Consider the following 19,066-nt stretch of genomic DNA (forward strand, 5'->3'; position numbering starts at 1 on the left):
ACGCCCAGCTTAGTACGAAGGCGATGAGGTAACATTTGGTGCTCGGGTCCAATTTGACACATTATTTAGTTCGGCTTCCTAATTGAACAGCTCTGCAAAACCAGGCACAGTATAGTGGCTTTGCCGTTGCGCAGCCAAAGCATGAATAAACATTATTTGGAATGGCCTCTGATGATTCCATGCAGGCTCTAGATAATGGCAAGTGGTCCGTGCGTCATACAAGGCTCCCATTAAACTCCACCGTTTTTCTGGGGGAAGCGTCAACCATAACCTGAACTTAAACCTCATTATAATCCTTGGAGCATTTTCTGGACATATTGTTGCGCTTCCGCGAACTGGCCCAAGATGCCTCGTGCAATCAGAGGTTCGTTTCACACTATTTTCTGGTCACTGCGTATCCGAGCTTACCTATGCTAGGCGTTCTTATCGAGTGCGATCCTTCGATCAAGTCCATCATCGTCAGCATCGACAGTGCTAACCATGACTACATCATTGAGGATCTCGATGATGAACGCGTGGTTGTGAAAGAGACCATGGTCTCAACGCTCAAGCATAAGCTCGAAGAAGTACGTTCGATTGCTAGCATCATCTTCACCCAAGCTACTTGCGACTGGAAATGGGCTTTGTTTGATTGACACATTCCCAGCGACTCAAAGAAAACCTTCCTCCCGAAGAAGAATCCGGCTCCGAGTAAGCTTCAAGCATATGCAATAACTGAACTATATACACAATTTCATACCCGAACGACGTGCGTCTATGGTCCTCTCAAACTCCTAAACTACAACTTCTCAAACCTCGGCTTCGTCTTCTTCAATCCACTCATCAACGCCAACGAAAAGTCCTTGCCTTGCACAGCCGCTGCATTCCATACTTGCGTATACCTCAAGCTCTCAGCAACAGTATGATCCCTGCCGTGGTTGAGCAGCTCCTTCGTTCCCTGTACAGCAACAGGGCTCTTGTCAGCAAGTGTGGTTGCCAGAGCCACAGCAGCCTGCACAGCCGCCTGTTTGCCCTCGTGAACCTGGCTCACAAATCCTACTGACAATGCTTCCTGTGCTGAGAAGTCTCGGGCCGTGAGACAAACGTCCTTAACCCATGATGTTGAGCCAACGAGCTTGGGCAGACGTGCCAGGGTTCCGATATCAGCGGCCATGCCAATGTCAACTTCCTTGACAGCGAAGCGTGTGTTGGAGGCGCAGATGCGGATGTCAGCGCAGCAGGCGATATCAATAGCAAGGCCAATAGAAACACCATGAAGCACGCAAATGACAGCTGTAAATTTAATCCCACATATAAGTAATTCATCTTAGCAAATCGTTGGACGAGTGACACTTACGTTTCTCGCACTTCTCCATAGCACCAATCGAGTCCTGAAACTCCTCAATGTGGTTTCTCACTACCTTTGCCTTTTTGGCGATATCCGCCTGAGAACCAAAGAGGATTCCATCACTAGACGCAGACTGCACGTCCAAGCCTGCGGTAAAGGCTCGATCGCCAGCGCCGCTGACTACAACTGCACGGACGTCTTCATCACCGCTGAGCTGCTTGAAGACACGTCCAAACTCAAGCCATAGTTCTTGAGTGAAGGCGTTGAGCTTCTGGGGTCGGTTTATCTCGACATGAGCGACGAAAGGGTTTGGTGAGCTGACAATTATGTTTTTGTAAGATGTGTAAGCGGGGAGAGGTGTGGTGGAAGACATTGTGTGGGCTTTTAACTCAATTGCGATTACGTTGAAAAGAGAAGAATATGAATGGTATTGTAAGAAGAGTACTTATAAGGGATGAAAGAATCTCGGGCTAAACTGTCCCATGGGGTAGCTTGATCTTGGCTGCGACAAAGCCCATGTAAGAGGTGGGCTACTGATGGAGATGCCGAGGTTCCCACCAATTCTAGCCAGGCTCTACGGCTAACTCCAACTCACGTGCGATATGATTAACCGTTGCATAGGTACCTACAAATAACCTTATAGGATACGAGTATACCGTGTACACCATCGAGGCAGAGGATATTCGTATCGTGTTTAATGAAAGTCTATTGAATGTGCTTCCGCACCAAATCCTTTTAACTGAAACGACAAAGGCGATAACCGCCCAGATAGCATTATAATCATTTCCGGGTCGTCTGCCCTGCCTGGGCTAGACGCCAATGCTCCTGTTGAAAAAATACGAACCCGACGTGTCCAGCGCAGCGCGCCTAACTAATCAAGCGCTCTCCCCCTACATCTTGTGCCTATCATGAAAACCAAGAGGGGGGCCTAAATCATAACTCTGACCAGAAGGCAATCCCCACACTAACAAGGAAAACAAATAAAGAGAAGGCACGCCTGCCATCTACAACAAAAGGGTTCCGACGAGGGTGAAGAGAGTGGCGGCAGCGGAGACGTACAGGGCACCGAAGCCAAGGCTAGCAGCGCCGCTGTCATCATCATCATCACCAGAGGCAGAGGCCGAACCTGTGGATGTGGAAGAGCCCATAGCAACGCTGGCAGTGGCGGTTCCGCTATCAGTGTCGAAGTGGGATCCCTTGCCGTTGATGCCGGGGCCCTTGCCGGCACCGTCCTTCATGTACTTCTCGGCCTCGGAGGGCATCTCAGGGAGGTAGCTGGGGTCGACCTGCCAGACGGACTCGGAGGTAGGGCAAGCAACGCCGTGGGAAGCCTTGGCAGCACCGCCAGTGCCAGTGGGCATGGGGTACTTGGAGAGAGCAGACTTGAAGAGATCAAACTCCTTTTCGGTCGTGACCTTGCCGTTCTTGATTGTGACGATACCGTAGTCGTTGTCCTCGAGGGAGTACTCATACATAAGGCCACCGGAGTAGACGGAGGACATCTGGCTGTCCATCATGGGCTCAATCTCCTCGAACTTACGAGGGCGGTTCTCAATGCAACCATACTCGGACAGGCTAGTGCAAGGTTAGCAGAGGCCAACATGAGTGATGAATTGACTTACAAAATGGGGATACCGTAGTTGGTAAAGTTCTTGACCTTGACGTCCCAGCCAGAGGTCTTGAAGTCACTGTTGCACCAGGAGTAATCGTTGAAAGCGAAGAAGTCAGATCGAACCTCCTCAGAACCACAGTTCATGTAGTGAGCGGTTTGCATGCGGTTGGAGGCAACATCGGCAGCAGAGTAGCCGACAGGAACCTGGCGGAGCTTGCGGGCCTTGATGTAGTTTCGCATATCACGAGTGATGGCCTTGACGTAGGGAGCGGACTTGTCGGTATCCTTCTCGTCATTCATGACCTCATTTCCGGAGAAGAAAGCGAGTGTGTTGTCGTACTTGGCGAACATCTCGACAGTGGCGAAAACGCTCTGGATGTAGGCGGCATTGTAAGAAGGACCGGGCTTTGCACGGTTGATGGAGTACTTGGGGTTGTTAACATCGAGAACGAGGTAGATGCCAGCGGCGTCGAGCGCGCTCATGCACTCGTCGTGATCGGCCTTGTTGTCGACAGCGTAGACGCGAATAACGTTGACGCCGAGCTCCTTGAAGTACTTGATATCACGCTTGCAAACATCGGGATCGGCGAGAGGATCCTCGTTAGCAGAGGCACCACCGGGCTGGTAGTCGATACCTCGGAGGTAGAATCGGTCCTTGCCAGTCCAGAAAGCTAATTGATTGTCAACACTGCCTGCACATCCAACTCTTGAGGCAATTGACTACTAACCATTGCCAGAAACCGAGACAGCGGGGAGGGAAGCGCGCTTGCTGGGAGGCTCCTTGAGGGTAGGGGTAGCCGAAGCGACAGCCGCCAAGGCGGAGAGGAAAGCAACGGTCTTCATTTTAAGTTGGTTGGTCGAACGGTATGGCGAGAGATTAATACAGTTCAAAGAATTGTCGTTAAAGACGATATCGAGGGTGGGAATTGATCGAAATGAGCGGATCGGGTGAGGAAGCAGAATTACAGTCCAAGTAGAAGAAAACCAACAACGAGGGAGTTGGGAGGTGGGAACGAAAGAAGATAGAAGATCACGACCGGAGAGAAAACGACAGAAAGGCGTTACCCGGTTGAAAGGTAAGTTGAAGGTATTAATAAATCAATGGAGGGAGGAAGAAGAGGGGAGGAAAAGAGAGCGTGATACGGAGGTTGGAATGGGCTTTTAAAATAGTAGGCACTGGAGGTGGGAAGACGGGATGGAGGCCCTGGGGTGTGGTAAAACAGGTACAAAGTTACAAAGTTACAAGTCGGGACCAACTCAATCGACAATCACAGAATGACACAACAGGATAGGATAGAACGTGGATAGTGGTGGTATCAAGGGATATTGGATTGGATGGCAAGTAATTGATCCCTGAACTGGGCTGGTAGCTTGGAGCACTCGGCATTATCTTGGTACCTACCAATCTAGGGAGAGACGGGGTGTCTGGATAAGTGAGTGAGTGTTTTACGGTACCAATTGAGGCATTGGACGAACGACGCAGACTCTTCCGCTTCCATTTGGCTCCCGCCCTCGTACCAAGTTAAGAATGGAAACTGAAGTGGTCAGTCCAAGCGTCTAACGCCGGCCGCTGTGGGCATTTCTTCCTTGGAAGGCTTGGGCGGGCTTCCGTCGAATCCAAGGGGAAGCCATGGATTGGGGATTAAGCGTGGGGCACGTCTGGTCCAGTAATTTCAGTTTCCACAAATTCATGCTGGCACACCTAATCTCGAGGGCCAAGAGAGCATGACGATGGGTTGACGATCAAGTCCAGCAGCTCGTTATTGTGAAGCAGTACAATGCTCTTGTATGTAATTCAGTGCTGTGAAGCTATCTTGTCGGATCAAACGAGTGTGGTTGAATTGCCATCTACGGCATTTACACTATCGCATTGTGTCTTTGTTGTGCTTACACTTGGACGGCGGACGTCAGGCACACGAATCAATGGGCTGTACTAACCCAGCCTATCACTGAAGGATTAGACTCAGCCGGTGGTGTGAAGTCTGCTGATGTGTCGTCCCTTGGCACTGGCTGAAGAACAAACTGTTGTAACATCCATAAACAAGGCGGTTATCAGTTGGCCATGAGTATGTGTACTTGTCACTATAAGAGGATCGACACAAACAAACATTTAACCATCTTGCCCTCTAGTTTCAAACTCTGTTCTCGTTATCCGTATTTTTGCTAGTGTTGCCCATGGTGCTGCATCACTCGTATACATCTCACGTGTGTCAACAAACATCTCAACGCCTATGGATGACAAGAAACTCCCAAGAGTGCGCAGCCACAAACCAAGAGTCCAGCAACTCAACCTCTCCGTTTCTATGACAAGTCCAAGGCCTGTAGTGCATTGGCATCACTTGCTGTCCTCTCTTTTTCGTTTCTTGGCCTGGATTTCGCTCAATGCTGAAATTCAATTGACCCACCAAAGTCGTCGTAATGCATTTTAAGCTATCGGCACACGCCCCCATCGCTCATGCATGACACTCCCTTTCGGCTGGAGCAAGCGCCTCCTGATCAGCGATTGGCGCGCCGCTGAAACTCGTCTCGTAACCCCCTGAGGCTCCTTTTTAAACGGCTCCAGCTGGTGGCACAGTCCCTCTCTCGCCTTATTCATCATGATGCTTGGTGAAGGCTGGTCTGGGATTGGCATTAAATGTCTGAGTACCTCGAGTGAATCGTAGAGTTCTTTTTATTTTTATGCTTCTGTCGCAGGTTTTATTATTAAGATCCAGAATCAAAACTTTCATCTCATAACCAAGGTAAGCTTAAAAGAAACTACCTACCTGGGTATCTGTCACTAATAACACAAATAAGAATTCTTCCTTCCATTCCCACCTGCAGATTCAATGATCGGCAGGGGTCATTCTGCCACTCCCGTCCCGCTAAACTCCAGTGGAGCCCGGGCTCTCACGTCTATGGGCCATACCGTATTCCATTGAAGAACAAGAATAGAAATTCGACTTCTCGTATGACTAGCTTACTGAAATACTACTGGTTGTCAAGCACTCACTATTATTTAAACATTGTTTCTGTATATTATATCAAGGCACAGGCAGATACCGTATATCTTGAGTCTTGACCTTTCCTTATCCTGGCTGGTATTAGTCAGTCTGAGCTCTGACTGTTAAGACTGGATCCATATGACGATGAGTAGCACTTGACATGGACTTTGCTTGGTTTTATTTCCTAGACCCGTCAAATCAACCGAGACCATGGCCAAATTTCAATCGTCACGTCGATCACCCTGCACTGCCTCGTCCCAAGCTCATCTCCAATCCCTCATCCCTCACAACCACTCGCCTCAGCATTCTCACCGCAACGCCAATATCACATCTCGCCTGCTGCATAATTAAACTCAAGATCTGGGCGCTCAGCCAAGAATGACCCTCGTGTGAAACACTGTGGTTCTTCACAATACCAGAGGCCCTCTTTTCATCTGGTAACCTCGCCTGGGGTGCGTCACATCCCCTGCCGGTACATGCACCAAATGACGGGTCACCACTCTATCTCAGAGCCAAGAAAATGCTTGGCTTTGTTAAGCTGCAATAGGAGGTTTCAAGTGACACTTTGCGTAGGGGAGCCAAGGAAACGTGAGACCTCTACCCTAAGTGACGAAAATATTAGGCAAGTTTAGTGTATATTATTAGTAGGTGTTTCAACAAGTTAATTTTGACACCTTATCTTAATGTCAGAGGTTTTATTACCCCCCGAGGTTTGCCTACCTGGGTCTGTAAGAGGAAGACTGTATGATCATCATTTGAGTTTCGACTTGTCCTACATACCTAAAATCAACTCTTAAGTCTCAACACGTCCGTCTTAAGCTTGGCCAGCATTCCCTCATAAGCTAGAACACAGGGGATGCTCTGGTCAGCCTTCTATTGCATACAATCTATTTTATCTTAAACACGCCAGGTCACATCAGCGACCTATCATCTTAACCAACATTCTTGACTACACAACTCCATAAGAACTCTACACATACAATTCATTTAACTATGGGTATCAAAAACTGAATCCAATGTTTGTGTCTATTTGGCTTTCATCAATCATCAGTAACCTTAAAGAGGTCCTCAACCCCTTGCCAGCTTCCCTTTGCGCGCTCCTCCCAGTAACTATCCTTTCCTGTCTTGAGCTTCCATACTTCCTCTCCCTCTGGAGCGTTCTCGACCTTGACGAACCATCGAGGCTTGTATGTCTCACCTCGCTCTTCGAGTTCTCGGCGTCGACCGCGCTGAGCTTCCTCCAGCTTTTGTTTCAGATTCTCAGCATCATCGATTGCGCCTTGTTCGTATGCGCGCTGATCAGGTCGCAAGCGACAATCCGTAGGAGGCAGTTTGCCCTTCTCGATCTCTGTAACCTCGTTCAAGCTGGCAGCAAAAGTTGTAAGACCAAATGTCTGGGCAGCATTTTCCACAAGTGGTCCAACACGCCAAATCTCCTGGCCGCCACCTTTGCCTGTTGTCTTCAAGCTGTTGGTCCATGTGCCTACCAAGCCGCTTCCTGTGTTTACTCCTTCGGGGTTGAAGATTTCAACACTGACATCCTCAATACGTCCACCCCACATGCCCTTGCTCTTGAACTCAACAGCAGCCTTGTGACCAGTACTGTCATTGACGACATGCATAGTGCCCACAGGCTCCACGTACTTTTCGCCCATAACCACGTTACGCAAGAACATAGTAGCAATATTCCATGAATATCGCTCCTCGGAGCCATTTGATAGACGTAGCACAATTCGAACACGGCCATCTGTCGTGATTTCAGCGCTCTTGCCCCAAAACTTCTGGCCGGGGGCTGGTGACTGGGAGAACGACCAGTTGGCTGAGTCTGCTTGCATAGCTAGGAGAAGAGGTCGATGATGGACCTTCTCGACTAAGAGTCTGAAACCTCCAGGCACCTCCTTCTCGCTTCGAACCAGTTCAAAGGTTTCGCCCAGTAGAGGTGTGAAAGGCTTCCGGATAGCACGCTCTTTGGCTCGACCACTGCTGAACTGGGAGACTGCAAATGCTGCGACGAACAAGAGTCTGTCTGTTGGAGAAGATTGCTTTGCAGCTTGGTTTAGTAACTGTGCGTATTCCAGCTGTTCGGCCACCTTTTGGCACATAGATGACGGTTCGTTCGAGGTAACGGGCATACTGATGGTACTAAAATCTTTGCCAACATTTTTCCTAAAGAACGCGATCAAACTCGGTGCAGGTGCAGCTGCAGGTGGTATGGTTGATCTCCTGGTAACGGCTTGCTCAATAGGCAAAGGTGTAAGGCTCTTTGGTTTCGTGGGGAAAAGATGAGATGCATCGTCCAGGTTTGCTGTGTCATTCTCTCCTATAGACGACACAGAAGAATTGTCTCGGAATGAATCTTCCTCCTCGTCTTCTGCCTCTTCTGATCGTGAAGCTTCGTCTTCGCTGCCATCAATTTTAAGAACGGCTGAGTTGGCGTCCTCGGCATCAAAGAACTCGTCTGCTGTCGAGACAGTGTCTATACTCTTCCTTGACACGCCACCTGCAGACAAGGGCACTGGCATGCGACGGCGCTTACTGTTGTTGATAAGTGTGGTGAACTCGGACACAACTGAGTCAAGGTCTGTCAGAAGTGATTGACAATGATCCTGCAGCGAGTTCTCCTCTCTAACGAGCCCCTTGGATTGTCTCCTTGAGTGGTTTGGCATATTGGCAGAGATAGTCGTAGTGACACCACCTGGTGCTGGTACTGCCAGAGCGGTTGGCGCTCCCAGTGTGGCAGGGGATATCGCAGGAGTGTTTGACTTTCTTCTCCAGAAGGAGCGCCTCTGTTCGGGAGGGGGTGTGAAATACGTATCGTTCTCGTCGATAGCACTAGTCGCAGCTCCAGGTGAAAGATATTGAGGACTGGTTACTGGTGGTGGTTTTGCCTGGGCTGTGACCTCACGGGTCAGGCGTCGAAGAGCATCGCGTGTACCAACCACGCGGCTAACCAGGGATTCGACCTGCTCCCATTCCCTGTCTTCTTGTGGAGAGGATTGATGAATAGGCTGAAGTTGGCGTGTATTGATTTTCAAGTGATCATTCTTGGGAAGATCCAGGGTCTCCAAACCCCTTGCAACGCGGCTCGCCTTTTCGAGCGCATGTGCCCAGTCCTGGAATTCCTTATCATTCGGGGCTCTCAAATGCCAGACTTCAGCGCCTGAATCGATGCTGATCTCTCTTCGTCGCTCATCTGCAGCGATGGCGGCTAAGCTTAGGGGAATAGCGCCTCGGAGTGCAGAAGACTTAGGATTATAGTAGTACGACAGAGTGCATGTCGAGTAGTCAAGCGAGAAGAATCTGCGAGCGTAGCCTTGTCCCTTCTTGCGACGCCTCTTGTGGAGAACACCAACATGGTAATTGCCTGAGCCAACCTCGCTACGACCAGAAATGGAGTTCGCGTTTGCTACGGCGTTGTGACTGTGAAGACTGTCTAATGAAGCAGAGGCAACCCCGTCGAGTTTAGGGCTACTGTGCCGCCCGAGACTCGTTTGGCTGGCTCCAGCTTTCGGTGCTTGAAGATTAGGCAAATGTGATGAAGTCTGAGGAGGTGCCCCCGTAGGATATGTCATTACCACGAAAGTCGCCGTCTTGGATGTCTGTTTCGAGAACGTGTTATCAAACACGAGGCCGTACATTCCGCTCTGGTCATGATTGACCTCGTACGTGCCGATGGACACCTTATCCGCTTCGCATTTACCAATCCATTTGATGGGTATAAATCCTTTACTTTTTAGCAGCTCTTGTGCGTTTGTATCTTTCTTCGAGAAGCGGGCAGACTTTCCGTCCGAGGTACCGCCCGACTCTTCAGTTCCATTATTCAGGTCTTCGGCCGTGGAAGATGCAAAAGTGGTGGCACCGCTGCCGGGATGTTTGACAATGCCAAAATTGCTGCAGTCATATTAGTACACAGCTTCATTCATGGGCCTGGGAAGGTTCGCGCTAAGCGGCACAAGATGGAGGTGCGTACATGGACTTCTTGTGAGGTTGTACGCTCCACGATAGTGTATTCCCTTCATCGACTTTGACCCAGCGAACAATATACGACTAGTTACGTGTTAGCCAGAAGTTCATGTCGGTTCTTCATATGGTGCCTGGCGCGCGGCATCTGTAATACAGGGGAGAGCTAGTAACATGCCTTGCTATGAACTTCAAGCTGCTCAATGCCCGCCATTTTGTATGATATTCTAGCGGCAACCAAGTTTTCGCGTTCGTCGAGGTTTCAAATATTGGGAAGCTCGGTAGACGAATTCGTGGTGGAGTTGAGGACCTTTAGCAATTGACCATGCCGGCTCGATCGATATTCAGCTTAGGTTTTTCGGAAGACCGGAAACTGCGGATTGGGGGATGGCTCTTGTTGTTGAACAAGACAGGTTTCGACAGTTGAAGAGAGAAGTTGTGTGTGCAGGGGGTGAAAGTGGCTGACAAGTCCTCCTTACGTCTGACTCTTCCTGGCATGCGTAGAAGCCAAGAGTTTTGCCTCGAATCCTGGAGGAGTAGAGGAGTATCCGTCCGCCGTATACGTGCGCTATACGTGGACAACTCGAGCACGTACGCACGAGGCAGCTACCCAACGACTAAGCTAGTGTTTGTGTAGTCGAGTCGTGGGCTCTGTATTGGGCCGAGCAGGGGCCTTGGTGGAGGGGTAGTATACGGAGAGCGAGGTTTCGCCTTACTGCTGACGTTGGAAACGGGGATTTTGTAGTTTGTACAGCCACCACAGCCACCAGGAGCCACAAGTCCAGTCCTTTTCTGGAAAGTCTTTGGTGACAGGGACGAAACTGTTGCGAGGATGCTGTTCGTTTCAAGTGGACAATTCGAGGGTTGAAGTGGTTGGGAGGACAGGGCGGGCGGAGGTTGGGGATAAAAGCACTGGCATAAGGGTGATGAAGGTGGCTGGAGGGCGGCAGAAGTTACACGATTTTAATGCGAGTGGATGATTGATGATCAAATATCACTGAAGGTGTCAGGAATGTGGAAGCTTGCAGAGGTGGATTTTGATTAAATACGAAAACCAACAAAGAGGACTCGCGATTACTATGTTAAGGTTCCTTGCCTCGGTAGGTTTGGTATGCGAGCGCAGCAAAGTGCTAGTATTACATGGCATGATATGACGTTGCATTCCACTTTATTCCGAGGCCTAGGGGTTCCATCATTTTGAATTCTGGGACTGAGCTGTAACTTGGGATGTTGCTAATATAATTACTGCTGTATCGTGATACACGTGCCACCGCTTGATTTATAGCTTCAACGTCTATGGGAACCCGATATCTTGCATACTGCATTCTCCGCCGATGTTCCATTGTCCAATATCTTGGGTGGAAGATCATGTCGACTAGGATGATCCTCATAAATAGCTTCTCGGCCCTGAAGACTGTTCATTACCCCACGGGCAATCCTCATTCCGGGCCTTGCCGGTCAATCCGAGCTACAGTGAATTGACAGATGCTATTTCTGGCACGTTTATGGAGTAGTCTTTGTATGTCTGCCCGTTGATAGAGAAGGTAATGCTACCCGGAAGCCGAGCATGTAACTGAGGTGGCCAAGCACAAACTTCAGGACACCTAACGGACGAAACTGTATTCGACAATGTTTTATTGCAAAGGAATTAAAGGGCCTAACGGTTGGTGATCTTGTGTTAATAGTTTTGGGGAGTTTGTAAGGCATTTTATGGACCATGACATGAAACCTGTTGGCAGACCTTGTTTTTGTAAAAGGCTTCTGTCACAGGAATAATTCAGCCTTGATACGTCAATCCTCCGCGACCTACATACGAGGGTCTGCAAATACATGATCAACAATGATTGGCAACTAGCCACATTTTCATATAAACTAGACATGCCATGTATTATAGTGGTATCTCCCTTCCAATTGGGGCTTCATAATGAGGTTCGGTTGTATGCTAAATAATCACCTTCCAATGCTAATATAAGATATGGAAATAGAGCAAGCACTGTCTACGTATATGCGGACATGAACATTTTCACCTTATCAGCTCTTTTTTTTTTTTTTTTTTTTTTTTTTTTTAAATACAGCAATTATGGCACTGGTTCAGAACTGCAATATAGACTTTAACTATAGCATACAACAACTGATGTCATTTGGCAATGATCATTACAATACAGTTCGTGCCATTTCATCAACGGACAACCACCCTCCCAAAGAAACAATCACAAATCACATCTTCTCAGCCTCGAGGTTCATCACTATTAGGAATCGATATCGGTTCTTAACTCAAACCCTGTCTCACCCACGCGACCTGCCCCTAACGCCCGTCGTCGAGCCAAGCACCAAAGGCCATCAAGACTCTTCTACTGGTGGATGGACGAAGTGAGCCCATGCCTAATCCTAGTTGGGATAGACAGACGGCCCTTAAGCAGCCAGACCTTACCTTAAGTGACTTGTGGATCTAAGCGGGCAGCGAGATGGAACTCCACTGTGGTTTAGGGGACGAGCCTACGAGGAGGAATCTCGTCAAGCTAAGCCCAAGGTCCAGGCCAAGCCAGGGGCTTTTTTTGAGTTGGTATTTGGCTGACCCTTAGTTAAAGAACTTGAGAACGAAATTTCCATCTACCTCTAGTTATGTTGACCTGCTTTTCATTTTCCCCTTTTTATTCCTGGGCTCTGAATTCATGTTCAATCTCACAGTAAATCACTGAAACGCTGAGCCAGAGTGTGGCAAGTGCTTCTTCCCGCACCTGCATCCCGCCCGTCTCAAGGCACCTACCGCTGTGACCTGAATCGCACGGCGCAACAGAAAGGAAGTACCCTTTCTTGGTCAACTTTCATCTTTTCATCTCCTTCTTTTCAATCTCATCAACGACTTGAACCGCCTCGCATCGCATTGCATCGTTTCTTCTTTGTCCCTCCTTTCGCCTGCATTGTTGGTAATTAAGTGCTTTTCTTCATCCGCGACATCTACTTGACATAATTCTTTGCTTCTTTCTGCTGCCCGTCGACAACCCCCGTCCCGGTCTCCGGCCTCCGTACTCCAGACCCCGATCACCGCACTTGTCCTGCACGAGCCCTACGAACGACTCGAGACGGTTACACTGCGAGACAGGTTCCTTTGCTACTGCACATCTTCTAGAGATCACCGAAAACTTGATCTGTTAAGACCCGCCACCATGTCGAGTATCATGAGCAAGCGCCAGCAGGCGCGGAACGAAAAGGCCCTGCAGGATCTTGTGCAGAACACCCCGGGCAATAATATGTGCGCTGACTGCCACGCGCGTAATCCAGGTATGCTCCAGATGTACAACCAAGCTCATCCTGCGCCGGGTATACGAGATGACCGGAATTTGCTAACATCAATTGTCAATATCAGCTTGGGCATCATGGAGTGTACGGCCCCCCACTACATACGGGAACTGATCCAATACTAATATGTTTGTTAGTTGGGCGTTTTCCTATGCATGAGATGTGCTGCAATTCATCGAAAGTTGGGTACTCACATCTCCAAAGTAAAGTCCTTGAGCATGGATAGTTGGACCAACGAGCAAGTTGACGTGAGCAACAACAACAACCCGGGGATCGTGCCCAAAGAAAACCAATAGCTTACACGGTCTATAGAACATGCGAAAGGTCGGAAACATCACATCCAACAACATTTATAACCCCGAGCATCGCAAACCTCCCGTCCCGGTCGACGCTGACGAAGCGGATTCTGCTATGGAACGATTCATCAGACAGAAATATATGAATAATACTGTTAGTGGAACGGGAAAGCCTAGATCTCCTCATATAGGCGAAGGGACTCCTCCACCACTGCCGCCTAAGAACTCGAAGTTCGGATTTCGATCAGCTTCATCTATTTTCCCTCTGTCGTCCAAGTCGAAGAAGGACTCCAAAACCATTACAGCTGCGCAAGGTGGACGTAGCGAGTCTCCAAGACCCCCTAATAAACCATCAAAAGTGTTCGGCGCCACCTTAGATCTTGATCAACCGGATGACATGGAGCAAAAGCTGGCTAGGCTACAAGACATGGGATTTCAGGACGCCAAACGCAATGCTCTGGTGTTGAAAGGTGTTAATGGCAACATTGAGCGAGCGATTGAGACTCTTGTGCGATTGGGTGAGGGTAGTGGCCGGCCCTCACCTCTTCCCACCCCTTCACCTCGGGAACAGACTCTGCGAACATCAAGGTCTTTGACGCCCCTGACACCGAGTTCTGGCGGGCTGGGACTCGGTGCAGGTCTCAGCGTTCCCGCCCGTTCAGCTACGGACCGTCCCACTACTCCATCAAGTGCTTCGACAAACCCGTTTGATAACTTAGGAACGGCTCAGCCCCAGACGGCCCAGTCGACGGGAAGCCTTCATAACCGGAACCCATACGGTCAGACAAACCCATTCGGCGTGCCAGCCGCTCAACAGCAACAACCGACAGATGCGTTCAGCCAGGCATTCCAAAACATGTCACTCTCTCCCCAACAGCCTCTGTTCCCTCACCATACTGGAGGACCAGCACCACAGCAAGCACCACAGGCGACAGGATACCAACAAGTGGCTCCATCAGCGCCAACAACCCCAAGTGGCTTCTCAACTCTGGGCTTCAGTAACAACATGACATACCCACAGCCTGTCCAAGCGCAGGCGACTGGATATAATCCCTTTCTAGCGAACACCGCAGGTGCAATACAGCAACAGCCGCAACAAGGGTCCAATCCCTTCCCTCAAGTCAACACCAACCAAGCACCTGCTGGATACAATCCGTTCGCTCGATCCCCAACTCGAATCGCATCGCCAAGCCTTGGTCAGATACCAGAGCAAACGCAGAGTTCGTTTCAAAACTCATCTGTTTATCAGGGATCTGCCGTGTATCAGAGCCCAGCTCCTTTGAGCCCCCCCGAAACAAGCACGAACCCTTTTTTTGCAAATGCTGGTCAGCCTGTGGCGCAAACAAGTCAACAGGTCTTTGTGCAACAACCTGTCGTGCAACAGATGCAGAGTCAACCTCAAGCAAGCCACAACCCCTTTGCCCAGCAGCAGCCTCAAATGTACCAGCAGCAGCAGTTTTACCAACCTCAGAGACCAGATAAGGCCTCGATCATGGCTCTTTTTAATAACTACCCTCAAACGGTACAACAACAGCCAGGTGCGGCCGCGGCTCAGCCTTCATACCAGGTTCAGCAGGCCACACAATATACCCAGCAGCCAACCATCCCAGAAAACCAGCCCCTGCAAGCTCCAATGGCACCTGTGCAGCAGCAACCAAGTGTGCCTCAGCATCTATCATCTAGCACAAACCCTTTCATGAGTGGTGCGCCTTCTTCTGGCGTCGCTGGTAACCCAAATGCTGCGACCACTTCAGACCCATTTGCTGCAAGGAGCAGAGAGAGCATGAACCTTGGCCTTGACCTTGCGTGGACAAATGGGCGACACAGCCCAGATGCATTCGCAAGCCTCAGTGCACGACATGGATGATGGTACGAGACTAGAGGCAGTATTGGAATACGATATGTTCAGGATAGTACAAATGTGACACGGGAGATGTGAAGTACACTGTATGATAGTATTAACGTTGGTTCTGGTTGATTATTGGGACTATGTTATTGCCATTTGGCTATAGTCTTTCTTTTATGTACTCCAGAGCAGGGTGGTTGATAGGGACTGGTCAGGATTGCTGGGGTATGGCAAACCGGCCTTGACCGAGCAATTGAGGGTTGAAAGACGGCATTGAGGATAACATGGCATAATGGTGCGTATAGACGGAGGGACAGACGATAATAGACTTGCTGAGGTAGTCAGCGGTGGCTCAAGCATTAAGGGAGTACGGATGCGATATTCCTCCTCCTATGGCATTGGCTGTTGCTGAGTCAACTAATTTGAGCTTTGGCATTTTTGCGAGTAAAATGGCTCTGTCGAAAATGCCGTCTCTTCATGATACTGTTCATGAGTGTCAAACTCTGTTGGACTGTCTCCACATACCATTGGTCTCGTGAGTAACATGATGCGCCCGGACAACACCAGGGATCGAATTGAGTATCTCAATTGTTGATCATGTCTCTGGCTGCGGCAGAAATGCAGCCGAACATGGATGTTTTTGGTGATGGTCTCGGTCCGGATACGTACCCGATAGAAGCAAAACGCGGGGTTGGGTAAGGTACTAGGTAGTGGCACCACCACCATGGGAATCTAGCACATCCACCAATCAACTTACACGACAGAAGGGGGTTAATCAGGCTGCTCGGAGATGCACATGCGTAGAGTTGGCCGAGAAAGTATGTATCTTGGAACCAGCTTCTTCATTATCAAGGGGCGAGAACGGAATCATGAATATTTAGAGACAAATTGCGCCGGGCCACAGAATCATGATCGAATTAGGTGATACGACGTGGATGTTTAGAGCAGGATAAACTGGGTTTGTGGGTAACAAAAAGCTGTAACGGGGCCATTATCATGCAAATCCGGAAGAAGTCAGCACGCAATGTGTCTGTTATTGAAAAATGTGGCACAGCGGCAGCATCCAAAACCGAATACAGTGATTGCTGTACGGTAGAATGCGAAATTGAGGCGAGTAGGTTGTTGTGTAAGCGCTTGAGGAACTCTTATTATTGTGAGATGATTATAGAGGATTCTAGACTCTTCGGACATGAGTGGCTGACACATTCGATGATCTGTGTGGGACAGTCTTGGAAACGTTGTGTGTAACGGTGCTGTGCAACCAAGAAGAATATGTGTGGTGTCTTCCAGGTGTCAGGAACCTTGAGGCCTTTGCATCAATAAACTGATCAAAGAAGTGCCATGTTGGTCCCAAATTATCTTAACACTGTCTAAGTATTATCGTCACAAATGACTCTGTTACTAGGTTTTCTGCCATCTCCTAGGTTGCCATGGTACCTAGGCATACCAACTTACCTACTATACCCATTAGCCAAGGAGATTGAGGAGTAGCTGGGATAAGCGGGAAGTCAATTCCTTACTGTGACAATCAGCATCCTGAGCTTGGAACGTTTTGACGCACTGACAAGCTCAGTTCAGTGACTGTTGTCTGGATCAGACTCGTGGCCATGGATAACTAACCCAGACTATTCTCTCTACTATTAAAAAAAAAGCACCTTTAGGTTGCTTTACAATTATCTCAGTTACAATTTACAGTTCGACAGTCACTCTGTTGTCAACTAGTGTTTATCAACCAGTAGACTGGGCCATGTGCTGTGGAGGCGTTCGCATTAGTGCGAGACAGTGCGCCAAGTCGAGACAATGCTTAGCGGAGATGATTCGTATTTTCAAAGAATGAGTTGAGAATAATGATGATGATCATTATCATGAACTTACTACCCATTTGAGTTGATTCCTTTGGCAGCGAATCTATAGAGTCTAATCATGTGATACCAAATGACGATATCAACGGGCACCGCATATTATTTCTACCCATTTCTTGAGTTTGGTTGGCCTCGGCTACCTCACATCAGTGGTTGCCAAGATAAGATAGTCGCACTGTACTTGGCCATGAGGTGTTACCCCGGCTGCAATTGTGGCAATCCCTTCCTCCACTGTGGACTGTGGACTGCCTGAGGTGTGCACAAAATTCCAGAGCCTCAGGTGAGGGGTCCACCCCAAACGCACTGTTCCTTCCGCCCCGAGCGCCCCGAAGTCACCAAATTCCTGGGTTCCTCTACTTCCTCGTTCTTACTTAACCTCACCGCTGCCCAAACACCAGAGATCTTAGGCTTACATCTAACACACAACGCATCCAAGACACATTCTCCACGAATTACTCAAAACACCGTCGCAAACATCTTCGCACGTCTCCACAACTTACTCCTCCACATTCGCCTCGAAACAAACAACACACGAGTTCTTTAAAAGGATTTCTAACCCGCTGGTCTGAAGAGCCATCTCACCACACGCTATCAATCAACTTCTGCCGATCAACACCCTCGACCCTTACCGAACTATATCAACTCTAGTCGATAACCCGGAATCATCATCAGAAATGGCGCCAATGAATAATCAGAATTTGAATTACAGTAGTAATTACGGCGAGGCCGCTGCCCAGAAGGTCAATGTCCTTGCCTCTTGCTACCTAGTCGACTCTGCTGCCAACCTCAAGGGCCTCCACTACTGCACTACCGGGGTTGCAGGTATGTTCTCTCCTTTCAACACCAAGTCCTTATCATAGTACTAACTCTACTACAGGGGCCGAGTGGTATTCCTGAGGTCCCTTCCTCAGGACTACCCTCCCCTCCAACAAGCCCCCCCCTCGCCGCACTAACCTCGTCTAACGAGCTCGCCCTTCTGCCCAAGAGCAAGAAGCGCGAGATCCCAGGCCGGCGCCTGGGTCGACGAGGGGGGGCAGCACTTTCGATCAGGGAAGAATGTGAGAGATTCTTTTGCGAGTCCATGAAGACGACTTTCCACGGTGAGAGGAATTCGTCCATGAATGGCTCCGGCCTGTCTGGTGCTTTTTTACCAACGCCGCCGTCCGATGACCGGCTCCCCGAACACTTCAAGCCTGTTTCTGATGACAAGCTACCTGCCTACAATATTACCGCTTGGCTGGAGATGTGGGACTATGCCGGCGGAGCGAGCTTCCGTGCCTTTGTTGCTGATGACGGAGAGGAGAAATCTCTCTTTGTTTTCTTTGATATCGAAGGCGTACTTGGCCGAGACCTGAAAAAGGCGTAAGTAACACTGTTTCAAAATCTTTGCCCAAATGCTAAATGCTTGGTAGTCTGATGGCACTTATCGAACTGGCCGACGGTCCTCTGGACTGTGCCCATATTGTCACTTGCATAGATAGACGCATCCCTGCGGACGACGTCCACTCTTTGACAAAGAGTCTACAGTGGGTTGGCTTCGACATGGTTACTCTAGACCACTGGGCTCATGGTCTTGATGTCACGAGCAAGAAGTGGATGTTGATGGGTATGGAGCTATAGGCATCAGCGCTTTCCTGTCTTTTGTGGAGTTAGGGAGCGGATATATTTCCTTAGTTTCCGCTGTGTCATGTTTCGTTCGTTGGTGTTTTCCAAAATTTTGTCTGGAGGCTTGCTCGGCGATTTGCTATGCTATTCTTGGAGAGATCTGGTAGCATCGGGCGTTTAGTCGCAGGAAAAGCTCGACGGCCCCAAGGCTTTTGGCGCATCTCTCATTTTCTTTCGACTTTAAGGGTGTAGGAGCTTAAAGGTGTTTGTGTCA

The 19,066-nt window shown here is 49.2% G+C and overlaps 6 protein-coding genes across 6 annotated transcripts; 3 read left to right on the forward strand and 3 right to left on the reverse strand.

Moving 5' to 3' along the window:
- The first annotated feature begins 272 nt into the window (after positions 1–272).
- On the forward strand, positions 273–998 carry FOBCDRAFT_35204 (TFIIH subunit TTDA/Tfb5). Its single transcript, XM_031184017.3, has 3 exons — positions 273–364; positions 418–566; positions 647–998. Exons 1-3 carry the CDS (start codon positions 346–348, stop codon positions 692–694), a joined length of 216 nt encoding a protein of 71 aa, XP_031039659.3. The 5' UTR covers positions 273–345; the 3' UTR covers positions 695–998.
- FOBCDRAFT_35206 (ClpP/crotonase-like domain-containing protein) lies at positions 622–1,825 on the reverse strand. Its single transcript, XM_031184019.3, has 2 exons — positions 1,337–1,825; positions 622–1,272 (listed from the first exon to the last, which is right to left on the reverse strand). Exons 1-2 carry the CDS (start codon positions 1,698–1,700, stop codon positions 779–781), a joined length of 858 nt encoding a protein of 285 aa, XP_031039661.2. The 5' UTR covers positions 1,701–1,825; the 3' UTR covers positions 622–778.
- A 190-nt stretch (positions 1,826–2,015) lies between these two features.
- FOBCDRAFT_319484 (Glucanosyltransferase-domain-containing protein) lies at positions 2,016–4,134 on the reverse strand. The gene is made up of 3 exons (XM_031184020.3): positions 3,668–4,134; positions 2,950–3,610; positions 2,016–2,902 (listed from the first exon to the last, which is right to left on the reverse strand). Exons 1-3 carry the CDS (start codon positions 3,780–3,782, stop codon positions 2,332–2,334), a joined length of 1,347 nt encoding a protein of 448 aa, XP_031039662.1. The 5' UTR covers positions 3,783–4,134; the 3' UTR covers positions 2,016–2,331.
- Positions 4,135–6,931: 2,797 nt separating this feature from the next.
- On the reverse strand, positions 6,932–10,573 carry FOBCDRAFT_35213 (Oxysterol-binding protein-domain-containing protein). Its single transcript, XM_059612153.1, has 3 exons — positions 10,062–10,573; positions 9,894–9,970; positions 6,932–9,814 (listed from the first exon to the last, which is right to left on the reverse strand). Exons 1-3 carry the CDS (start codon positions 10,095–10,097, stop codon positions 6,964–6,966), a joined length of 2,964 nt encoding a protein of 987 aa, XP_059464906.1. The 5' UTR covers positions 10,098–10,573; the 3' UTR covers positions 6,932–6,963.
- A 2,477-nt stretch (positions 10,574–13,050) lies between these two features.
- Positions 13,051–15,346, forward strand: FOBCDRAFT_133764 (uncharacterized protein; the record flags this gene model as incomplete). The annotated part of the gene is made up of 3 exons (XM_059607910.1): positions 13,051–13,267; positions 13,388–13,431; positions 13,496–15,346. The coding sequence occupies 3 exons, from the start codon at positions 13,051–13,053 to the stop codon at positions 15,344–15,346; spliced, it is 2,112 nt and encodes a 703-aa protein (XP_059464907.1).
- Positions 15,347–17,538: 2,192 nt separating this feature from the next.
- On the forward strand, positions 17,539–18,807 carry FOBCDRAFT_293176 (acyl-CoA N-acyltransferase; the record flags this gene model as incomplete). The annotated part of the gene is made up of 3 exons (XM_059611821.1): positions 17,539–18,009; positions 18,048–18,549; positions 18,600–18,807. Exons 1-3 carry the CDS (start codon positions 17,862–17,864, stop codon positions 18,805–18,807), a joined length of 858 nt encoding a protein of 285 aa, XP_059464908.1. The 5' UTR covers positions 17,539–17,861.
- Positions 18,808–19,066: the final 259 nt, after the last annotated feature.

This window comes from Fusarium oxysporum, chromosome V (genome assembly GCF_013085055.1).
Source record: "Fusarium oxysporum Fo47 chromosome V, complete sequence".
Lineage (NCBI taxonomy): Eukaryota > Fungi > Ascomycota > Sordariomycetes > Hypocreales > Nectriaceae > Fusarium > Fusarium oxysporum.

What these genes read in the sequence shown, in the direction of transcription:
- FOBCDRAFT_35204 (XM_031184017.3), top strand. An exon ending in TCAAGCATAAGCTCGAAGAA is followed by an intron (nt 567 to 646) that starts GTACGTTCGATT and finishes ACACATTCCCAG; the next exon opens with CGACTCAAAGAAAACCTTCC.
- FOBCDRAFT_35206 (XM_031184019.3), bottom strand. Translation starts at nt 1,700, where the DNA reads ATGTCTTCCACCACACCTCTCCCCGCTTACACATCTTACAAAAACATA. An exon ending in TATGGAGAAGTGCGAGAAAC is followed by an intron (nt 1,273 to 1,336) that starts GTAAGTGTCACT and finishes TTAAATTTACAG; the next exon opens with CTGTCATTTGCGTGCTTCAT.
- FOBCDRAFT_319484 (XM_031184020.3), bottom strand. Translation starts at nt 3,782, where the DNA reads ATGAAGACCGTTGCTTTCCTCTCCGCCTTGGCGGCTGTCGCTTCGGCT. An exon ending in TGTCTCGGTTTCTGGCAATG is followed by an intron (nt 3,611 to 3,667) that starts GTTAGTAGTCAA and finishes ACAATCAATTAG; the next exon opens with CTTTCTGGACTGGCAAGGAC. An exon ending in AACTACGGTATCCCCATTTT is followed by an intron (nt 2,903 to 2,949) that starts GTAAGTCAATTC and finishes ACCTTGCACTAG; the next exon opens with CCTGTCCGAGTATGGTTGCA.
- FOBCDRAFT_35213 (XM_059612153.1), bottom strand. Translation starts at nt 10,097, where the DNA reads ATGGCGGGCATTGAGCAGCTTGAAGTTCATAGCAAG. An exon ending in AGCTTGAAGTTCATAGCAAG is followed by an intron (nt 9,971 to 10,061) that starts GCATGTTACTAG and finishes ACACGTAACTAG; the next exon opens with TCGTATATTGTTCGCTGGGT. An exon ending in CAACCTCACAAGAAGTCCAT is followed by an intron (nt 9,815 to 9,893) that starts GTACGCACCTCC and finishes ATATGACTGCAG; the next exon opens with CAATTTTGGCATTGTCAAAC.